Below are 22,790 nucleotides of genomic sequence, written 5' to 3' on the forward strand. Positions count from 1 at the left end.
CCCTTTCTCCGCCCCATTCATGACTTCATCAGGAGGCGGAGACTTGCGGCCCTCTTTCCTCTTGCTGCTGTTACTCCGACCATGGCGACTCCTGGCCGTGTGACTCCGGAGGCACCCTTTGACCCATCGAAGCCCCCAGTTATTGAGGGATTTAGTCCTAGTGTGTACAGCACTACAGAAAGTTTCAAGGAAAAATTAATTCGCAAGACCCGCGAGAACCCAGTGGTCCCCATAGGTAAGCGGGTGCTAGAGGAACTGTGGGTAGAGAGGACAGTGATGTCGGGGGGAAGAAATAGGGAAGGACTGGGAAGCCAGTGGGGACCTGAATTGCTAGTGACCTGGGAGGAGGCGGAGGAGCCGGGCGGTGAGGGGCGAACCTGATTGGAGCAGGAACTGGGCGGGGTTGCGGGGCTCGAGTGGGGGAGACTTTAAACTCGGGGGACCCGGCCTCGACCAACCGCTCTGACCTTATACGTCCCTACCTGCCCGATCGCTCCTCCCCCACCCACATCCACCTTCCCCTCAGCCGCCATCCGGTAGAACTTGACAATGAAGAAGAGGAACCCCTGAGGCTGGACCTGCTACTCCCCACCTGCTTTGTCCCTTCCTCAGGCTGTCTGGGTACCGCGGCCGCCCTCGCCTACGGCCTTTACTGTTTCCACCGTGGTCAGAGCCATCGCTCCCAGCTCATGATGCGCACCCGGATTGCCGCCCAGGGCTTGACGGTCGCAGCCATCTTGCTGGGTCTGGCTACATCAGCTCTGAAATCGCGATCCTGAGCCGGTGGCCTGGTCTTGAAAGCTCCAAGGAGATCATTCCCAGCCCCAGGAGCAACCGCTAGTTCTGCCACTGTCACGGGTCAATGGGGGAGAGACTGATTTTTTTCCCCAGGAATCTCAGGTTCGGTTCAGTTCGGATGGTGCATGTTTCTGTTTGTTCCGAACCTCCTCCATTTGCTACTAATAAATCCTGAACCAGTTGTAGTTTGGTGAACTCATTCTCTGTCTCAGCCCCATAGTTTTGATGTTCTGGTTTTAGAGAGAAACATGCTAAGGACTGGTCCATAGAAATCATGCAGTCATCATTCCCAAACTTTCCTGGTGACAATCACTTTGTTAGATGTAGAGATTCCCAGGTCTCTGTCCTTGAGATTCTAGTTCGTTGGGTCTAGAGTGGTGCTTTTTAGGGGGAAAATTACCTTTCCAGCAACTTTGAAAAAGTTGAACTCTCCTTCAGATAAGGCTTACCATGGTCCTGTCAGAGGCAGAGAACTCTGCCCTCAACTGTGCATCTGCTCCTTACCATACTTCCATCTCCTGAGAACACCTAAGGCACCAGTGTACCTAGACCATCCCAGCTTGGTGCTTGAGGAATCTTACAGAACAGGAAACAGGCTCACAGAACGTCCTGATGTGGGAAGAGCACAGTCCCAAAGTTTGCCAATGCTTTATGTGCCTAGTGTTTTAGGGTCAGGGAAGAAAAGAGAAAGCCGGGAACCTGGGACCTGAGCAGACTCTAGAAGAAGGACAACCTGTGAGAGTTTCAACACGTGTAAAATTTCAAACAACATTCCCGGTTTATGGTTGGCTCTCCTCTAAATGTTGTTTGGATCCAGGCCTCTTCCCTGGGTAATGCCATCATTTTCAACACAAACCCGCTGTAAGGTAGCAGAAGGGAAGAGGGAGTGAAGAAAACACAATACTTTGTGAGGTCCCTGACACAATCTAGTGAAGGAGTGGATGACTACAGCCAAGGAAGTTCCCGGCACCCACCATGGTCTCTCATTTATAAGGCAGAGATGGCTTATAGAACAACACTTTGTAACCCATGGCCTAAAGATTCAAGGAGCAGACATGCAGTGGTGAGGATTGTGACACTTCAAAAGAGAATTACTACTTTTTACTACTGTTGGTGTTACTGTGTCCCCTAACAAGAATATACTAAAGTTCTAACACCTAGTACTTCACAATGTGGCCTTACTATTTGGAAATAGGGTCTTTACAGACATAAGTTAAAATGAGAGCATTATGCTGGATCCTAATCCAGTCTGACCAGTGTCCTTATAAAAAGGAAATTTGGACACAAAGATACAGAGGGTGGTTGACATAAAGATGAACTCCAGATTATAGTGATGCATCTACGAGCCAAGGGCAGGCTGCCAGAAATAAGAAAGCCCTGCAACATGTCCCTCGCTAGAATCCTCAAAGGGAACATGGCCCTGCCTACACCTTGATTTCAGACCTCTGACCTCCAGAAGAGTGAAATGATAAAATTTTGTTGTTCTAAGCCAGCCACTCTGGTACTTTGTTATAGCAATTCTAGGAAAACCGTCAGTTGGCAATTCATTTTTTTTTAAACACTGTGCAGGTAACAACAGTTCGAATGTAGCCCGTCTGCAGAACGCAGTCTGCTGAAAGGAAAGAAGGTGTGGTCACTGTTGTTAATCTCATGTCCACAGGTGGGTTGATGAAATCAACTGTGGACATGAGAAGGAGGGAAAAGTTGATCTCTTTTCCACACCATAAGGAAAGGAGTCTGGCAAAGGCTACCATCTCCAGTCTCTCGCTACGGTTGAAAGGGAGCCACCACCAGGACTCTGTCTTGCTGCTTCTTTCTTGCTTCAAGCTACTTACCCTTTGGGAGACTTGGTTCCTTGTCTATATGATGAAAACAACAGAGCCCTATCTCAAGGCTTGTTCAATGATCCAAACTGATCAAAGGTACAGAAGCCTCTGTGAGAGGTGTTCTTTCCACCTGGGAGTGGAGGCAGTAAACAGAGACAGTGGTGGATACCCACTTGCGACTGGAGGCCCTGAGTTTCTGGGCAGGAGTCACCATCCCTCAAGGCCACCAACCTGGGAAAGTTCTAAGCACAAACTGAGCCCTGACACCAGTTGTGGCTTCCAGAGAAATGAGAATGGTAATAAATAAGTGTAAAAAGAGTTAACAACACATCCTTTAAGCCAAGAAAAAAAAATACATCAGGAGGGACAGTCACAATTTTGTAGACTGAGAGGAGGCGTGAGTGGCTGGGCCAAGGGCCAGGAGGGAACGAAGGGTGAGTGGGTGAGGGTTCCCTTTCCCAGCCCCAGGAGATGGGGAGGATCTGAATAGGCTGTGTAGCAGCTGCCAGAGGCCGTTTCCACCCTGGCTGAAGCAGCTGCTGCTCCGTGCCGAGGACAGCCCATGCTTTATGGCCATGCTTGTGGCAGGCACCTAGCGGGACAGTGGCGTCTGCTTCAGGGACATGAGCACCGAGCGCAGGCGGGACACGTCTTTGCACTGCTTGCTGCTCTTGGGGTTGAAGTCACACAGCTGGGCAACCTTCTCCCACTCCGTGCCTGGAGTCTCCTCCTTGGATTCCTTCACGAAAGCCTCCTCAGAGGCCCTGCAGGTGGAGATAGGACAGTGGTTTCACAGCTGTCTGCCTTTCCCCTGAATCAGTGATGCGCCAATTCCACAGAGCAAGGCTGCTTTGCCCATCCTGCTCTGGGGTCTATTCCTAAAGGTTTCTTCCCCAGACCTGTGCCCTCTGACTTCAGGCCCCCAGAAAAGCCTTGGCATCATAGGAAGCCTACCTTGGTCCTGCCTCAGGCCCTTCATGCTTGGTGTAACCCCTTCCTGGAATGCTCTTTCACAGACCTACTTATGGATAGATGCTTTTTGTCATTCAGGTCTGAGTGCAGCTTCACCTCTTTACCACGATAAGCCAAAGTAGCCTCCACCTCCCCCAACCCTGCCCTTGCAGCAGTCCAGGCACTGCGTTCATTACCTCTCCATCAGGAGCTCTCAACCTGGGGCTCCTGACACCTAAAGGCCTTTAAGAGAACTATGTAATTCTTCAGCTACTTTCAACACTTTCAAAAATTTGACATTGACTAACCAACCCAGTCTTGCCTCAGTGTTCTATGGACACTATCAGTATTCTCCAGAAAAAGGGCTGTGGTCAAATATGGATGGAAAACCAATCAAAGAGGATCTTCTAAGCAAGACTTTCAAAGTCCTCGGAGTGCTAATGTGCGTGGGGACCCACCACAGTGGAGGAGGCAAGCGGTACAGACTCTACTGCAGCCCAAGCATATCTGATGACATAGCCCAGGATGACTATGATCTCTATGGAGCTACAGCCTGAGGAATGGTCCCATGAGGGGCCGGGGATGGGGGTGGGAGGGGCTTTGGTGGGAATCGAGTTAGAATGAGAACTGGTGATTTCTTCCTAATTCTGCTTGACAGTTACAGAAGCCACAATTAAGGAACCAGGAAGAAACAAAGTATAGTAAATACAGTTAAGTGGACACAATCTAGCATGGGACTCATTGAATGACTTAGGTGTGAAGACTGGACTGGGGCCTGTTTGGTCAGCAAGGGCCTCTGGAAAGCCCCTTTCTCCTTGGAAGCATCTCAAGCAGGACCAGTTCTGCAGCTGCCAGGCACTGGTCAAAGGGAGGGAGCTCTCTAGGGGATCCCCACAGGCTGCGCCAGGATGAACTGGCTTACCTGCTGTGTGCTCATTTCCTGAAAAGTGAGGAGCCACGCCTCCCCTTCATAGCTCTGCCTCACTGGCTCAGGAATCTAAGGAGGCAGCAGGAGTGTGCAGGCTTGGGAGAATGTGCTGTGTGGAGTCAGCTGGCTGGTGAAGATGAGGGGTGCTCTTCTGGGGCAAGAGGCTCCAGTCTTGCTGATCACAGAGTGGTGCCTGGTCTGGTGGAGGTGGTGGCGCCACAGGAGAGCTTGTTAGAAACATGTGGCCTCACTCAATCCTACTGAATCTGAATTTCCATTTTAACCAGATCCCCTGGTGAATCTTGGGCCCAGGGAAGTCTGAGGAGCACTGCTCTAGGCTCTCCCTCTCTGCGGGACTCTTGACTGCTCCTTAGGTCATTTCCTCAGGCTCAACAGGACCACTGACCCCCAGTGTATTCCCGAGCACAGAAGCTCCCCTACCATTCCCACTCTCCTGCTTGGAACTTTGTGTGGTGCCCGGCTGTCTTCAGGATCAAGTTCAGTTCCCTCACCTGACCCAACAGGCATTCTGCAACTGGCCCCGACCTGGCCTGGCTCCCACCCATCCCCACTACCAGTGCTGCGGGCAGGTAGATATTGTCTGTCTTGTTGTCTTTGCCCCAGCTGTTTCTTCCACACCCGTCACCCTCCCCACCCAGGACCTTCCTTCTGACGCTTTTAAGTCCATGTGGACATCCTGAATCTCTGAAGACTGCCTGAGCCCCAACCCCACCCAGCAGCAGAGCTCAGCAGAGCCTCAGTGTGTCCTTCCATGAGGTTCTTGTTGCAAATAAGCTCCTGCCCATGAGCAACTTGGGGGGACAGGCTGTGTGTACCTAGGCCTATATGACCAGAGACTGGCTAGATAAGTACCAGTAAGTGCCAGTCAGGTGGGACAGTGGCCAGAAGGGAAGGCTGTTACTCTGGCATAGCCTGTGTTCTGTGAGTGAAGGGTTAGCCCAGACAGCAGCGGGGTGCCTGCCCAGGGTGTGCCGAGGGTGAGCACGTGACCAACAGGGTTTCTTCCTCTCCATGTTCTCCTTCAGCGTCACAATCCCAAACACATCCTCACACTGATGCCACCAGCCATTTGGGGTTAACACAAGAGGAAAACCTCTTGGCTATCTCAGATCTGGGAGTTGCAGTAGCAACAAGATCCCAAACCAGAAACACGAGAGGGACCAGTGGAGGTCTGGGCAGGGACTGGTGGCCAAACCCTGAACAAAGCTTTAAGGAGAAGCCATGCACTTGGGGGGCGGGAGGAGGGGATGGGTGTGCATGTAGGAGCCTCTCCTAGTCTTCTTTATGCTTCCAACATCCCGCACTCAATGTTTGTTTTGTTCAATAAAGGACGCCTTTACCCCCTCCCACCCACAAGAAGCATCTCCAAGGAAGGGAGTCGGGGCTGCTTTGCCATGTGCCTCTCCCATCTGGGGCTGACCAATGCACTTCTTGCTTCTCTCTGCCTCCATTTAGCAAAGCTGCTTCCAGGCAAAGTAGATGTTCAATAGACAGCTGCTGAAGGAACAGAGGCTTAGGTTGGTGCCTACACCCGCTGTGGGGTTTCACTCCTGCTCTGGCCATAGCCCCAAGCCCAGCCACACTCACTTGTACCCCACAAGGAGGGGACTCAAGAAACTGTGCCAGCCACACATGGGGCCCACGTCCTCTCCAGCTCCCCCAACAGAGGAGCAAAGGAGACACATACACGTAGCCGATGATGTCAGCATCTGGCTGCTGGTAGAATGCTTTGTCAGCGATCCTTGAGGGAAAGGTTAGGGGAAGGGGTTGGGTGGGCAGGGAGACAGATAGCACGATAGGCAGGCAGGCAGAGGGTTAAAGAGAAAAAGACACAGCATTAGTACCTCCTATTGGAGAAGGGTTAAGAAGTGCAGTTCTGGAAGGCTCAGCAACAGCCCGAAGAGAAGAAGGGATCTTGCACCCACCTAAATGCCATTTCTGAAACCCAGACCTGATCCTCTTACTCCTGGTCACAAACCTTCCACGACTCCCACCACCCTGGGATTCAGAACCTGTACTGTGACCCCACTGTATATACACTTTCCTGCCACTCCCTGACTCCTTGAGGCCCAAAACGCAATGTCCTTTTTTTCATACCTGGTCCCGAATACCCTCCCCACCTCCTGCCTTTTATTTCCTGATGAACTCCTACTCATCCGCCAAAGCCCAGGTCCCCAGATGCCTAGGTCCTTCCATCACCTACATCCCTTGCTCCCATGGCCTTCCTGCAGAGAACCCTACTGCTATACTTGTGTTTCAACTGTGCATGTGATTCTCTCCTCTGAGTTCTTTGAAGATGCAGACTCAGGCCTACTCATCTATGTCTCCCCAGGGTCCATCCCTGAGTCTGGCATGCAGCAACTTCTTGAAGAGAAGTATGGCAGCATCCCAGAACCAGCTCTGCCCTTCCTGGTAGAATTGTACCCTGAAGGGGCACAGCCTCCAAGGCAGGGGCTGCTGGGTAGTATCTAGTCTGAGACCATTTCCAAGAAGGTGTTCTCTGGTGAGTATCCACTGTCTTCGCCTGCCCAGCAGTCATCCCCCTCCTTCCAGGAAGGGCTCCCTGATTATTATTGGTAGGATCAGGCTGCTTCCACTTTAGTCTTGTGTTTTGGGTGAGACTGACCCACTGTACAACTCAAGGGATAGAACTATCACCAGGCTGGGCCCACTAGACAGCCTCTCCCCCTGGTGTATAGTCACTGGGTCTGGGATGGGCACATGCCAGTGAGGGTTGGCAAGGACTTCGGCTAGAGCTATTGGGAGCAAGATGCTATTTTTACTGAGGTTGCCAAGAGAAGAGAGCAGAAGACTGGAGCTGCTGGTGCCACCTTGCCCCCATGCCAGGGACAGCTTGGAGGAGAGCAGTGCTGATGGGCAGTAAAAATGAGTGCCCACTGATTCTGTTTGAGCCCTGAGCCCACTGACCCTGCAATCATACCCCCCTGGCCTCTTCAGCTGTTACACAGAACTCTGACTTCCTTTATTCTTGGCCACGCTGGTTTGAAGCGGCACCACTTCTACAAGCAATCAAATTCAGTGTCCAGGCTGGATCTTGACTCCCAACCAGGCTTATGCTGACATTGATGTGGCAACACAGGGCCACATCACTGAATACACAGCTGCACGGCACTGAACTTCAGGGCAATTTGGTGCTCTTGCCACCAAATCGCGCATCTTCCAGGCAGGCTCCCATATCCTAGCCTCTCGTATCCCCACAGCATCTCATGTCCTCCAGCCCCTCATGTCCTCACAGCCCCCAGGCCCCCTAGCTCCTCTCACCGGTTGTTGATCTTGTTCTTCTCAACTTGTTCACTCTGGTGCTGGTTCCATTCCTCCAGGTCCTTCTTGGCCTTTTCTCGCCACTCCTGTTCCATCACCTTGGAGGCAGCATCTGCAATGCCAACAGGAGGATAAATGGCAATTTCGAATAGGGACATGAGGACACAGTTGCCCCGCCTGCTTCTCTTCTCAGCCCCAGCAGGCGGCCCCTGGGCCCACCTGGCCCAAATCCCTCATTAGGGCATTTCAGGGCCCAATATCCCTAAGGTCCCCATGTCCCACAGTGTCCCAAAGAGCCTTCTGCTGGGAGCCAAGGGTTTGGGGAAACCCCCAGTCCAGCTCCCAACTTCAGCCATGCCCTCACCCAGCTCCTGCAGCCGTTTCCTCTGCTCCTCTCTCCACTTGCGGATGCTCTCAGGTTCCTGCGTCAGCCTGTCAGCCCGGGCAATCGCAGCGTAGCCGTTGGTAGGACCGTTCGCCTCCTAGCACACAAACAGCACAATGGACCCTGCCCGTGCCCCACTGTCTCTGCTGCCTGAGCGCCAGGACACCCCCTCCTATCTGCATGCCTCAACACCACACACCCACACTCTCTGTGTCTGTACCCTGCCTTTGTACTTGCTGGGCCTTCTGCCAGCAGCTGTCCCCCATGTCACCCTGGACAAGTTACTCAGCCTCTCTGTACTAAAAATTGTACCCACCCCATGGAGTCGATATAAAGATGAACTGAGTTTTAAAATGTAAACAACTTTATTTTTTTTTTAAATGGTATCTGTTTTTTTGTTTTTGTTTTTTTTTTTTTTTTAGATTTATTTATTTATTTATACAAGCACTGGGTATAGTCAGAAATGTGGGAGGGTGAGAGAATTCACCAGAGCCAGAGCGGAGAACAGAACAGGCAGACCGACGAAGTACACTACTGAGGGGAGCAGCGGGCAGCAGGAGAGGTTTGCGCACCATGTGGGACCCTCGCTCGGTGGGCGGGGATTGAACCGGCGCTGCAGAGGCTGCGGGCAGCTTCGCAACCCAGCGCTCAACCGCTGCGCCACCGGGGAGGCCCTGTTTTGTTTTTTTTTTTATACAAGCACTGGTTACAGTAAGAAGCGCGGGAGGGTAAGAGAATTCACCAGAGCCAGAGCAGGGAGCAGAACAGGCAGAAGGACTGAAGTACACTGCTGAGGGGGACAGTGGGCATGGCAGGAGAGGTCTGCGGGCCATGTGGGACCCTCGCCAGTGGCTGGGAATAGAACCGGTGCTGCAGAGGCTGTGGGCAGCTTTGTAGCCCAGTGCTCAACTGCTGTGCCGCCGGGGAGGCCCTAAAATGTAAACAACTTTGAATGTCTCCAAGCACAGGCTTTAATACATTACTGGTATTAAAGTCATTCTCTAAGAAAAAAGAGATGAAGCCCCTCTCTACTATGGTTTTATTTGCCGAGTCTCACTTATTTAGTCTGCAATGACCTCACTCTATAATGTGTTTCCTTATCCATTGTTGCCTCCATTAGAATGTCATATTTGTGACAGCCAAGACCTTGTCTGTCTTGTTCACTGATGTGTCCCCTTGGGCCCAGCTCAGCAACTGCACCTGGCAGATACTCAGTAACTATCTGCTGAGCAAACATCCTGAAATAGACAGGATGGCCACGGCTAAGACTGTGCAGAGATGGAGAACTTGGCCTCGACAGCCTCTGTTCAAATCCCACCGCTGCCATGTAAAAGTGTGGCTGGGGGCACACTGCTTAACTTTTGCCAGGCTTTAGCCTCCTCATCTGAAAATGGGAATAACAAAAATACCTCTAAGAGATGTTGTAAGGATGTGATGCAGTAATATGTGCCTGGCACGGAGTTGTGGCTCAATGAGTAGCAGGTGGAATTCTCATCATCATTAATATTATTACTTGTTATTCCTTTTTTACAGCATAGGAGACTGAGGTCAGAGAGATGCGATAACACAGTGATCAAACCAGGGCCAAAGTCCAGAGTCCAGGCCACTGACACTGGGAGGTGTGGGGTGGAGTCTGGAGCAGGGCGGGGGGGGGGGGGGGGGTGCGAGGAAGGGGGAAGGAGCTCTGCCTACTTCTCCATGCTCTCTACCAGGGTTGAAACTTAGAGCATTTTGGTGGAGAGCTTAGCCCAAAAAGGATGTGACTCTCTCTGGGATTGAAAAACCCAATCCAGCCCCAGCCGGTGCCACTCCCACTCTGGCTCTCCACCCCCTACACATTCCTGTCTGCACACATCCCCATCCCACACACCCTGGCTGCCCCACCCTCCACTCCCCTCCCTTCTCCAGCTGATGAAATTTTATTCCATCCCACAAGTCAACTAAGTCACCCACTCTGGGCTATTTCCCAGCCCCCAGACAGATCTGTGCCCCTTCCTCTCTGTGCTGTCTGGCACAATCTTCACCTTCAATCGTGTAAGTCTCCCTGCTGGACCACGAGCTCCTGGGGACAGAGCAGATCTAATCTGTGATCTCTGGGTCCCTGCCCTATCCTGTCCTTGCATGGTTCCTTGGACTCCTCTTTCAAGCACTCATCAGAACTATCATGAATACCAGTGCTTAGTATTTTCTCCCCATGGGACAGTGTGTGGCATGTCTACTGTCCAACGGCACCCTATTGTCCTTGGCATATAGCCAGAGCTTGGTAGCAGCATAATGGACATCCCTGGAGCCAGCATGTGCCAGTCCAGAGGAGATGCCCAGGAAATGTGAGCAGCCAGGGAGAAGGAGCAGGCAGAAGAACATCAGGGCTGGTCTCCAGCTGTCTGGGGAAAGAAAAAAGGGCAGGCCCAGGGTAGTACAGCCTTGCACCTCAGATCAGGCCCACCCTTGGGTGGGGCAACTGGGGCGCTGCCCTTAATTCCTCTTTCCTGCACAGAATTACACATCAATGAAGAGTCTCTCCAGGGCCCTAAACTGGAGAACACAAGTTAATCATGGATCTTGGGTAAGCTCCACCCCAGCCCTTTTGGGGAAAACCCTGTTATGATTAAGAAGGTTCCATCTTCAGCCACTGCACAGTTACTTTGTGTACATGAGTGTGTTCCGGTGCTATATATTTTTTTCATAGCACCTACTGCTATCTGAAATGTCTTATTTGTTTACATATATACTATCTATCTCCCTTACCCTAATTAAGTAAGCTCCCTGAGAAAAGATTGTCTGTCTCTAGAGTATCTAGAACAGGGAGGGCCTGGCCACCAGAGGATTTCTAGAACATGCATGTAAGTTAATACATGCTCAGACTTGGGGACAGGGATGAACAAGACAGCCCATCATCCTGCAGCTTGGGTGGGGGAATCCCTCCACAAAGAAGGATTATTACTGGGGTGCACAGTTTAATACAGGTCATGGAAAGAGGGGAGACATGGGAGAGCATGAGTTCTAGTGTGGGAGTTGGGTGGGAAGATATTTGAAAGGACATTTCAGAACAAGAGATGGCAGCATAAGGACCACGTGGGGCCAGGGCCTCTGGGAAACTCAGTGCAGAGATGTCAGCAGGTCTGGGAGGAGATGGGGTAGGAGAGGTGGGCTGGAGAAGGGCCCTCTGGGCAGGAGTCTCCTCCCAGCAGTGTCCCTCAGCATCCACCCCCATAAAGCCTGTTCCCAAATTAAGGCTCTCATATTTTATAGTGTTTTAAAACTTGCAGAAAACTTGCAATTAAACGGTTCTCTTTGATCTTTACAAACCTACACTGGAACAGGTTTTATTATCTTTGTTTTACAGGTAGGGAAAGTCTAGCTCCAAAGTTGTAAGGTCACCCAGGAAATGGCAGAGCTGGGCTTCAAACTTAATCCCTGGGTGTGAACATACAGGCCACATAGTAGCCAATAGCAACCAAAGTCACTTCTGAATAGCATGATCTGTGCATCTTTTTGTCTCCCTGATAAATCTTCCTCCCCAAGATTAAAGAGTGTGTCCTCCTCCCCTCATCTCACCCTTCATCTCTCTCTCACACCCGCACACGTGCCCCTTCTATGCTCACTTCCTAGCTAGGTCAGAAATTTATTTTTTTTTAAAGATTTATTTATTTATTTATTTATTTATTTATTTATTTATTTATTTATTTATTTATACAAGCACTGGGTACAGTCAGACGCGGTGACTGTGAGAGAATTCACCAGAGCTAAAGCAGGGAACAGAACAGCAGACTGGAAATACACTGCTGAGGGGAGCAGTGGGCATGGCAGGAGAGGTCTGCGTGCCATGTGGGACACTCGCCAGCGGCCGGGGATAGAACCAGCGCTGCAGAGGCTGCAGGCAGCTTCGCAGCCCAGTGCTCAGCCGCTGCGCCACCGGGGAGGCCCTAGGTCAGAAATTTATAACACGTTCCCCAGACTGCAGAGTGCTTTTCTCAACAACCCTGCAGGGCAGCAGGGTAGAGCCTCCAATCCCCATTTTACAAATAGGGACTCCAGCTCAGAGCACTTAAGTAAATAGTAATCCAAGGTCATCTAGCTGGGAAAAGCCAGAAATGAAGCCCAGGTCTTCTGATTCCAAACATATCCATTGCAGCCTGCCACAGCACCCCAGTTGGGTGTGAGAGCAGCCTGGAGGGAAGGCTCAGACCCACTGGTCTTGGGCCCTGGAGCACACACACAGCACATCCAGAGGAACCAGTTTTGTGTTACAAACACCTCATCATGTCCAGAGATGTCTGCACCTCGGGCCCAGGGTGCACAGCTGGCCACACTGGACAGCTCCACTCTGCAGAGGGCTCCAGCCCCCAATGAACCCCAATCTCAGTGTCTTTCCCTTGCCAAGACTACCCACATCCCCGTGGACAGCCTAGAACCCCACTTCCAGCATCCCTTCCTTGTGGTGTTCTGAGTTCAGTCCCAGCTCTTCCCAACTGTGTGACCAGAGAGAGCTTTGAAACCTCTCTGTGCACCCTCCCTCTGGTCTGTAGAGCAGGGATGGAGAGAGAATCCATGTTGCAGGGTATTGGGAGGATGAAATGAGCTAATGTGTGTAAGACTCTTGGGGGTACCTGACACATGGTAAGAACTCAAACTCTTAACTCTTCTACTGCCTCCAGATCCCATATCCTAGTACCACCGTGTACACCCTCACTTCTTTCCAGGTCTATCCTCTGTGAGAAGTGAGCTCTTCAAGCACAAACATGCACTAGATTTGCTTCTACATCCACTGCCCCAAGCACAGCACATGGCCCTCCGAGAATGTCGAGCTAATAGGGGAAGGAGTGGCCACGGGCCAAGCAACGCGGAGGGTGCAGGAACAGCCTGGGACATGGCGTCAGAGGGACTGTACTTATAGTCCCCTCCTGCCACTAGCTGGAAGTGTGACACTGCAGAAGTCCTTTTCCTGGGCTCCTGGGGCTCCATCACCTGTTAAATGGGAATAACATTCAACTTTCCACTGCGGGTGCCCACACAGGGTCCCCTGAAGCCTGTAGCACATGCACACACGTGAGGGGCAGCCAGGCTGGTGTGGCTGTGTTGCTCTTGGCAGGCCTGGTGCCTTCCACCCAAGAGCACAGTGGTCTTGCCGGCAGGCTGGCTCAGCTCCTCCAGCCACTGGATTTATTTTCCAGCCTCTGCCCCAGGGAGTGAGCAGCGGGTTATAGTGTGTGTGCTCCAGGACCAAGACCTTTGACCACTCAAGGGTCCCAGTGGAGAAATCGAGTCAGCAGCTGCCAGGGAGGCTCAGTGGTGGCTGCAGCAGCAATGCTCTGAGCGCCTCCAAGCTCTAGAAAGGGGAGGGGTCAGGAAAAGGCAGGGGGGTGCAGTCAGGGCCAGGCTTATCTCAGGCCATCTCCTGTGGGGCCCGCTGCAGGGGCATATGTTGTGACTCCAGGGATAGCCAGGAGAGGAGGCATATCCATCTTTGGGATTTTAGCTAAAGCTAAGCTGAGCTGTTGGTTTCTCTAAGTAGCTCAAAGAGGCTGATGGCAGCATGTGCAGGAAGGTAGAGCTTTTGTGCAGGGGAGGGAATCTACCAGAACCTTCTCTCCTTACACATGGCAGTGTCAGATGGAACTGGAATTGAGCAGGCTTACTCTTAAGCCTTCTTGGGGATTGTACTGGGAGCCCTTGGTGGTCCCCAAGCTGCCAGAAAGAGAAAAAAAGAGTAGCAAGAAAGTTGTGCCCAGGACCCTTATAAGTGTTGGGCATGCACCAACCACACCACACTACATGCTCACGCCTGGCCAGTTCCGGCAACAAAAGGCACCAGGCCATGCATAGGTGATGTAGGTGATGTAGGTGATGTAGGAGGGTCTCATCTGAGACCCTCCCCACGGCCATCGGGATCCTAGGATGGGTAGGGATATGACATAATTTATAAATAAACATATCCAGAGTTATGAGTTATCAGTAGCAGTGAGTATAAAAGTTCCATGAGACTGGGGAAGAAGCCCAGGGTTCTTCAGATCCAAATACAAAGTTGAGCTAACAGGTAGAAAGGAAGAGGACCCCAGATCCTAACCTGTAGAAAGGAACATGGTCCTGCCCATACGTCAGTGTTTTAAGTATTATAAAAACAACAGGCCCCAAGTCCCACCCAGATTTAATACCTAGCCTAATTGCAATTTCAGCCTCTCCCCGCACCTTGCCTTCCCCTAAGAGAAGGTGGCTTTGCCTGATATAATTATCTTTTACAAATAACTTTGTTCCACTGTGTTCTGACTGCAATTTCCTTCCATATATACACCCCTCGTAGTGCTGTGTGCTACATGGGCTGCTGCCTGCTTCCAAGAATCTGGCATTAAAACCAAAGAGATCGTTAGCTGTTTGTTTTTTATTTTTGTTTTGTTTTTGTTTTAACACATCTATATCTCCAGTACCAGGTCCAGTTTGGGTGGGAGGGGAACAAACCTTCTCTCCCCCAAATGGCATAAAGATTATTTTAGGCTGATTATTTTTAAGAAACAATGGAGAAACAACAGACATAGAAAGTTTTTCTTTACCTCTCCCTTAACTGGCTAAAATAATTTAGATTGAAGGCTGTTCCCAGAAAACAGTTATCATCAAAGATTTTCTACAAAGAATATTAAGCAAGGTGTGGTAGACTAGGCTAGGTGGAGGGGGGCAGGGAGAAAGAGAAGATAGCCAGGCTTTTTGTTCAAAGTCCTTTCTGTGGGGAAAGGCAAACATTTGTTTACCAAACATTTGCTTTCTCATCTTCCAGTAAATTTTCTTCTTCCCCTTTGCAGTCCCAGATCCCTACCCCCTTCTCCCTAGCTCAGGATGGTATATAAACCCCAACTGCCTCCCCTCAACTGTCAGGCAGCCTCATGTGTTTAGGGGGCTCTGAGACTTATTGTTTGTTTTTTTTCTCCTGTTAATCTGTCTTTCATTATAATGGGTACCTCAGTCAAGAAACTAGAAAGAGAGGGGAAAAAAGTTTGTCCCTCCTACAGATCAAAGTAAGTCCTGGTAACAGTTTGAGTCTCAAAGGCCTACCAAACAATACAAGAGTAAAGGCTGCTTATTTGGTGCTCTCAGGCCTAAGGAGACACAAAGTTACAATCCTAGAGACTGCTGACATAACTAATTTGCTGATAGTTGAGTAATTTTCCAGAAAGGACATTTGGCCAGCTTCCCCATGTAAGGTACCAGCCCATCCCTCTTACATAAGAAAGTATTGTTTATTCCACCCCAAGGATTCAGGAGCCAGCTCCTAGACAGGGTGGGGCCCAGCTAAGATCCTACAACTGCAGCCCCAGAGGTCAAGTCCGGGTGGGAATTAAGGCTCATCCATGAGGGCTTCCTCTAAGCATCTGGGGGTGGGGCTGAGAACTGCTGCATCTGTGAGATCCTGGCCATGCTATTCACGGCCTGAGTTCTTTCGGTATAAGGAATCTTACACCAATTTGTTTGAATAAGAGGGGAGAGGGTTAGGTGGATGTAAAGAGAAGCAGTCTTTAACTCAAAATAGCCTTATTGGGTGTTATTTTGGTTCACGTGTATGTATGTGTGGTCATGGGCATTTGAACCTGTGTGTGGTGTGGCTTGGGGGTGGGGGGGTGGGGGGGGTGGAACGGTACAGGAGCACTATTAAGAATTTCAAAACAATCCAGTGAAAGTGAAAGCCCCTTACTGATCCTCCCCCACCCTCTACCCCAGGGCTAACCCTGTTAACAGTTGGTCACATCCTTTCAGAATTTTGTGCGAGCATCTTTCTAAAATAAAAAACAGTACCATATTGTGTATATTATTCTGCAAGCTGCTTTTCCCACGTAATATATTGTGGGCATCTTTTTATGTCATTACAGAAGCTCTGATTGTTCTTTTTAACAATGACACTTTTGCAATTTACCTACTCAGGCCCCTGATGCTGGACACGTAGGCTGTTTCCAGTGTGTTTGCATTATAAATAATCCTGTAAATAATCTGGTTTCTTTGTTCAGTGATCCCCTTGGGGAAAATTCTAAGTGGAATCTCTGGAATCTCTGGAGTCTGCCCAGTTCAAAGCTCTTATGTGCCAGATATTGTCACTCTGGTCAGGCTCCCCCAATGGCACACACTCATGCAGGGCCCTGTGTGTCCTTCAGCCCAGGCCATTTAGGTGGACTTTATCCACCTAAATGGACAGGTTACTTTATCTCTCCATCTGGAAACTGGACATGGGCAACATGAGGCCATACCCCACCAGCCCCCATCTCTAGTGACTTGTATTCTTTACCCCCTTCTCCTACATGGCAAAAATAAATTAATTAAAAAGTCAACACTTTTCTCTATGTTCCCATCCTAATGCATTGGACATAAAGAGCAAAAGAACTTAGAGCCCTTACCACCGATAGGGGCAAATTACAAGATCCGAGTTGTTGGCTCCTTCCACTGCTAAGAGAGTCACGCTTACCTGAAACACATCTCCATTGACTGTGGTTCCCAGGTCCTCAGAACTAGCTAGAAAGAACAAGGAGATAGCATTATTTGAGAGTAAACACACATGGTCTTATATTAGCACACCCAGCCAACCCCTATATAGTTCTGCCTTGCTTGACAATGGGGAAATATTCTGAGACATGCATCACTAAGTGATTTCATTGGTGTGCAAATGTCACAGAGTATAATTGCATACACCTAAGCTAGCCTTCTGACTCACCTAGGCTGTATGGTACAGCCTGTTGCAACCACCGTTGTATACATGGTCTGTCACTGCCGGAAAAATAGCGTGAAGTAACACATGCCTATATATGCCCATGTGTGTTCCGACTCACGCACAGGTAGACATAAATAGCTTGGGTTCAACCCTTGACTGTTCTTCTCATAGCCACTATCACATTTGATTTGCAACAATTTTGTGATTAAGTTATTGATCCATTTTACACAATTTCAAACTGAGACTCAAAGAGGTTAACTAATTGCCCCAGGTCACCCGCCAGCAGTAGCTCACCTACCTGAAATTAATGTGCCCTTGACCATGACTGGGAATGGTTGTCTCCACAGTTGTTTGTGAAGCCTGTGCCTGGTGAGCAGGCAGACAGATGCTGCAGAGTCAGGGCGGGTCTTCCAGGGATAGGAAGAGGGAACTGCCCACTCTGCTAGTCCCTGCAGGGCCTTGACTGCTCCACCTGGGAGAGCAGGAACCACAGCCCCTGGGAGGCAACGCCTGGCCTACATCTCTTCCCTCTGCCCCTCCCAAAGGAATTTTATTTTGCCGTCCATGATGACTCCTCCAGGTTCCTTTCCCTGACATCTGATAAGTCCCAAATTTATGTGGCTTCGGCTGCAACAGTGACCTTCAAAATCACCCTCCACTCTCTGCCCTCTCCTCACCCCAGGCACATATAGCTACCTTGGTCTATCTGCACTACTAGTGGCAAGCACCTGGAGGCAGACCGGTGTCCTTTCTCTTTGCCACCATCTTCCCCAGAGCCATGCTGGTGCCTGCAACCAGTAAGAGCTCAGAGAGTGACTGTTGCATAAACAGATGGATAAATGTATATATACATATATTTTTTTAAATGAATGGGTGGATGACTTTTGTTCATTCCAGTTTCTCCCTGACTTCAGTTACTCTCAAACCAACTGCCAATGCTATTTTGTAAAGCATACACTTACCTATGTCACTTCTCTGATTTCAAAATATATGATGGAAACAAAAAGGAATCCATGGACTGGAGGGCCTACTCATGCCTTGGAGACATGGTAGGTGCTGTTCCCACTGCCTGGAAGGCTCTTCTATACATTTCCACACAGCTGTTCCTTCGCTCCCCTTGGCCTCCGCTAGAAGGTGAACCTGAGCCGAGTAGAGGCCCTTCCTGACCACCCCTGACATTCAGCCCTTGGACACCACTTTCTCCACTTCCCTCCTGCTCTGGCATTATCTTCTCAATGGCACTGGCCACAACCAAGAGGCCTGTGTGCTTGTGAGTGTGTAGGGAAAGGGGGAGTGAGGGGATGTTTATGATCTGTCTTCCCCACTTCAATGGCGCTTCTGTGAGTGTTCAGGCTTGTTTTGCCCACTGCTGGTCTCTAGTACCTAGAACAATGCCCGGTGCATGATAGGGGCTCTATAAATATTTGTCAAATGAGTACATCAAATTTCAGAACATAGCACCTGTGGGAGCTTCACAGTCTGGTCCTATGAATGTTTCCTGCCTCACTTCCCACCAGGCTCTCCCACAAACCCTAAATTTTTATTTCCTCCTTCCCCAAACACCACACTCCACACCCCATTCCTTTCTTCCTGCTTTCCTCTTTGAATAACAATCTTTAGGATCCAGTCATTCTTGAAGGCCCAGTTCACATGTCACCTCCCCGGGGGAGCCCTCCCTTCATCCCTTACTTCCCCAGGTGCTCATCTCATCTCTGGAGACCCCAGAATATTGCACAGCAATCCCCACCCTCTTAGGCAATTCCTTGTGACTTCCAGAAGTCATACCCTCCCTTATCAAGTTCCATAGCCTAAGAACTTCTGCAAAGAAAGGGAGAGCAGTAAGTGGTGCTTGAATGGAAGTTGAACTGCTCTTCTGGGGCCCACTGTTGTCTGCAAGGCCTGTCTAAGAGTCACAGGCCACGCAAGATTACCACATAGCAATAAGCACCCTTTTATCGGGCCAATGGAGTTGCCAACAGCAGCCAGACTTCCAGCCTGGGTACTTAATCCCATGGAAATATTTCCCAGTTGCTCTAAGTATAATCAGCTTTGTTTTCAGTTAGTGATTGATTCTGACCAACTATGTCAGCTTGTCCTCTGTCATCCCTACTCATTCCAGGTGGGGTTTCTCCTGCCTGGGTGGCCTGGTCTTTAAATTAGGGCAGGGTTGATGGGGTAACAGTGGCAGTACCTTCTGCAAAGGGGCTTCCTTTTTGGGACTATCTCCTCTACTAGGTTATGTTACCAGGGCTCATTCACAATGATGCCAGTCTGTATGCTTGACCCCTGGAGTGGGAGTAGCAGCACCCACCATGGCAGTCTCAGACCTCAACTGCAGTACCCACCTTGGCCTTCAGAAAGCCTGTCTGCCCTGGTCTCCCAGTCCCATAAGCATTCCTCTGGAGATAAAGTTTCAGTCTTTTTGGAAATCCACACACACCCCCACACAGAATTACAAATGTCTGTTCCCACAATGCTTTCTGATTAGCCTACAGCATGTTTATCATCATGTGTCCACAGAGGCCTGTAGAACAGGAGCAGAGTAGATATGAGTCCCGGGGTAACCCTGAGGGTGTTGCTTCCCTCAGATCCCTGACCCCCGCTGCAACAGGGGCAGACAGGGTCCAGAACATTCCTGGGAGCTTAATGAGGCCCAGAAGGGGAAATGGGCTTGTCAGGAAATGACTGGACAAGTCATGGGCAGAGCTAGACCTGGCGCTCAGAAATCTGGGTGTGAAAATGTAAACCTCCCTGCCCTACCCCAGTCTGAAGAATGGAAACAAAGTATCTATTGCCCAAGCAGTTTCAGCTCCAGCCCCAGAGGAGAGACTGAAAATGGCTCAGGCTCAGGCCTGCACCAGACGCCTCTTTCCCAGGGGGTAACTGGGAGCCCAACAAAGGGCATTCAGCAGGCCCAGCAACTAAGAAACAAGACTCAGTGGTATTGCCTGGTATCTGCTGCAGGACACTCAGCTTCCCCCCCAGTTTCCAGCAAGCCAAGGCACATTTTCTCCACCCCATCCAGGCTTCTGGACTCATTACCTGATCAGGGAAGGATTACTTGCTCAGCTCCAGGTATGTCTAGGAGGGTCAGATCAGTTTCATCCTATCTGGCCACTATGGAGTGCTACCCCAATACCTTCCTGCTCTCAGTGCCCCATTTAGGAGGACAGCTGAGCATTTGCAACTTCAATAGGAGAGACCCGTGTCCCTCCTCCTTTCCCAGACACTTCAGGTCTGGGGCAGATCTGTGCCCCACCCCTGCCAGAGAGGCACCATCCCATCCAAGCTGTAAGTCCCTGGCACTCACTGTCCTGGGAGCCAACACACCTGCTCAACTCCCAGACAACTCCAGCTGTCCTCAGCATGAGTTCTACCTGTCCTCTCTCAGGGGGTTTCTAACATGGGCTCTTAGCAGGGCCACCCCCAAGCCAATCCTGATTGGAAAGCTGCTGGTTTCAAGGAAGAAATGTGGACAAATGAGAACTGGTGTATGATGGTGGGCAGGGATGTCTTAGGAATTCCTCGGGATGTGTAAGGGTCAGTGTTGAGGCATTAAGAGCTGCTACTTCAAGGGATCTCCACTGCTGGCTTAGGTTGAATAGCAAAAGTCTCCCCTCCTCATCCCTACATACCATGCCCTCCCAGGGTGACTGCCACAGCATTTGAAAGTGCATACAGCTCAGAATCTGGAGGCTTGAGATAAAGTCCCAGGTCTGTCATACACAGTTGTGTGCTTTGGGGGAAGATATTCAGTCTCTCTGGACTCCTGGTCTTACATGTTACAAAAGCCTTGTGATACATTTCATATCACAAGAGAGATGCTTCCTATATTCCTCATATATTTCATATCACAATAGAGATGCTTCCTATATTCCTCAAACCACGGGAACAGTCTTAGTCATTTCTGTCCCAGTGGGCCTGGCAGACAGTAGGGGCTCAGTAAATATCGAATGAATATAAACAAGACTCTGAGTGCCTTATTTATAAATATCTTTTTTTTAATTTATTTATTTTTTTAATTTTCTAGAGGCATGTCTTATTTATTTATCTATTTGTTTGTTTGTTTGTTTGGTTCATACATGCACTGGGTACAGCCAGAAGCCGGGAGGGTGAGAGAATTCACCAGAGCCAGAGCAGGGAGCACAACAGGCAGAAGGACCGAAGTACACTGCTGAGGGGAGCAGCGGGCGGCAGGAGAGGTCTGCGCGCCATGTGGGACCCTCCTCCGGTTGCCGGGGAGCAGCCGGGGATCGAACCGGCGCCGCAGAGGCCGCGGGCAGCTTCGCAACCCAGCGCTCAACCACTGTGCCACCTGGGAGGCCCTAAATATCTTTTTTTTAAATGAAGCTACCATTTATTCCAATGGGCTCATAAACCTCCATCAAAGTGAAAACATTAACAGGAAACAAGGGCTATTTTGGATCTATCCATGAAGGTGATAGCTACTTTTTTACTAAATATTTTAGGAAATTTGTTCTTGTAAGCCAGAACCAGAACAATAACGTAGTATAAGTATGCTGTAGCAGGGATCAGGCTCTGAACCCCAAGTCTGAAACTAACCACAATAGGCCTGGACCACCTCTGGAAAACCATTAAGAAGACCTGGAGCAGGGGAGGGCAGGACCACATCTGACTGGAGTCCTTTGTGCCCCTGTCCCCACTCCATGTCTCACTCAGAGCCAGGCATAGATTCTGACGGAAACCGGCTTAAATAAAGCCTCACTCTGCTACTTACTAGTTTTGTCAGTGGTGTACCTTTTGAGCCTTGGATTTGCCATCTCTGTAATGGTTTAATAACGTATTTGAAATGATTAAACATAAATAATGGGTCTAGCCCCGGCACTGCAGGATGGCCGGTGGTCCCCTGAGTAGGTTTGTGAGTTCTTGGAGCACCCAGAGCCCCCTGATTTTCCAGCTGTAAGAGAGAGCTAACCCTGAGGGGTTCTGAGATCTGGGGTTCTGCCCACACCTACAGGACTTAGCCAGGAGCCTGGGACAGCTGGGAGGTTGAGGCGGGACTGGCGGAGCCAAGCAGTGGTGGAACTGGCCTGGGGACGAAATGTCAGGGCGGATTCCTGTCTCGCGAACCAGCAGACCCAGGCAAGGCCTCAGACATTCCCCCAGGTGCCCCTCACATGCACACACAGCCCCAGAGCTGTCCCCGGCTGGCCACAGCGGGCCCTCTCCACTCTACCATGCCAGCCCGGGAACCCGGGCGCGGGCCCCCAGCCCCCCAGTTCCCAGTCCGCAGCGCTGACTCACCCCCACTCCCGGGTCCCGGCTGCGCCAGGGCCGCCTGGCTGCCGGCAGGTGCCCCGAAGCCCTCGTCATTCTCTATGCCGGCGATCTCACTCTCCTGCTGGGCCAGGAAGGCAGCCGCCGGGTCCTCCTCGGCCGCCTCGGGGGCCCCGCTCTCCGACGACGAGAAGAAGCCAAAGTCATCAGCCATTTTCCCCGCGTCTCTGCTGAAGCGTCCGCCTGGCGCTCGGCTCCGGCCCGCGCGTGCCCGGCGTTGCGCCCGGCGGCCGCGACGCTGTCACCCGAGCCGCCGGGGGGAGCCGGCCTCGGCGGGGACAGGCGCGGCGCGGCGGCCCGGCACTTCCTCTCCGCCACCCGGCCCGGCTCGCCTGTCACTGCGGCTGCAGGCGGGAGGAGCCGGGCGGGAATGCGGTGATGTCACCGGCCGGGGGGGGCCGCAGGACGGCCGGAGGTCGCCTCGCGGCGGCCGCAGGAGGGCGGCACAGGACGGCCGCGCAGCCCGGGGGTCCGAGGCCGGCCGGGGGCCCCGCGCCCACCAGCCGCGCTCACTCCGGACACCCGGCCAGGCACACTCCGGCCGCGTCTGGAAGCAAAGAGGACGCGACAAAGCGGCCGGAGTGTGCGCGGGACCTCCCGGACGGGCAGCCCGGG

The 22,790-nt window shown here is 51.1% G+C and overlaps 2 protein-coding genes across 3 annotated transcripts; one reads left to right on the forward strand and one right to left on the reverse strand.

The window, feature by feature from the left end:
* The first annotated feature begins 66 nt into the window (after nt 1–66).
* On the forward strand, nt 67–974 carry HIGD2A (HIG1 hypoxia inducible domain family member 2A). The gene is made up of 2 exons (XM_084241914.1): nt 67–235; nt 613–974. The coding sequence occupies exons 1-2, from the start codon at nt 82–84 to the stop codon at nt 777–779; spliced, it is 321 nt and encodes a 106-aa protein (XP_084098040.1). The 5' UTR covers nt 67–81; the 3' UTR covers nt 780–974.
* A 1,965-nt stretch (nt 975–2,939) lies between these two features.
* On the reverse strand, nt 2,940–22,593 carry CLTB (clathrin light chain B). 2 transcript variants are annotated; one of them, XM_084242081.1, is made up of 6 exons: nt 22,143–22,593; nt 16,635–16,681; nt 8,171–8,288; nt 7,807–7,918; nt 6,212–6,265; nt 2,940–3,388 (listed from the first exon to the last, which is right to left on the reverse strand). In XM_084242081.1, the coding sequence occupies exons 1-6, from the start codon at nt 22,327–22,329 to the stop codon at nt 3,217–3,219; spliced, it is 690 nt and encodes a 229-aa protein (XP_084098207.1). In that variant the 5' UTR covers nt 22,330–22,593; the 3' UTR covers nt 2,940–3,216. The 2 variants fall into 2 exon arrangements, with proteins under 2 accessions (XP_084098207.1, XP_084098208.1); XM_084242082.1 differs by lacking the exon at nt 6,212–6,265.
* Between the last annotated feature and the right edge of the window lie 197 nt (nt 22,594–22,790).

This window comes from Talpa europaea, assembly GCF_964194135.1.
Source record: "Talpa europaea genome assembly, chromosome: 9".
In the NCBI taxonomy this organism is placed as follows: domain Eukaryota; kingdom Metazoa; phylum Chordata; class Mammalia; order Eulipotyphla; family Talpidae; genus Talpa; species Talpa europaea.

Bases quoted from the DNA above. Each gene is read 5' to 3' on its own strand.
- HIGD2A (XM_084241914.1), top strand. From the start codon at position 82: ATGGCGACTCCTGGCCGTGTGACTCCGGAGGCACCCTTTGACCCATCG. The intron at 236-612 runs GTAAGCGGGTGC...TCCCTTCCTCAG, and splicing joins GAACCCAGTGGTCCCCATAG to GCTGTCTGGGTACCGCGGCC.
- CLTB (XM_084242081.1), bottom strand. From the start codon at position 22,329: ATGGCTGATGACTTTGGCTTCTTCTCGTCGTCGGAGAGCGGGGCCCCC. The intron at 8,289-16,634 runs GTAAGCGTGACT...TTTGTGTGCTAG, and splicing joins TCAATGGAGATGTGTTTCAG to GAGGCGAACGGTCCTACCAA. The intron at 7,919-8,170 runs GTGAGGGCATGG...TTGGCATTGCAG, and splicing joins GAAACGGCTGCAGGAGCTGG to ATGCTGCCTCCAAGGTGATG.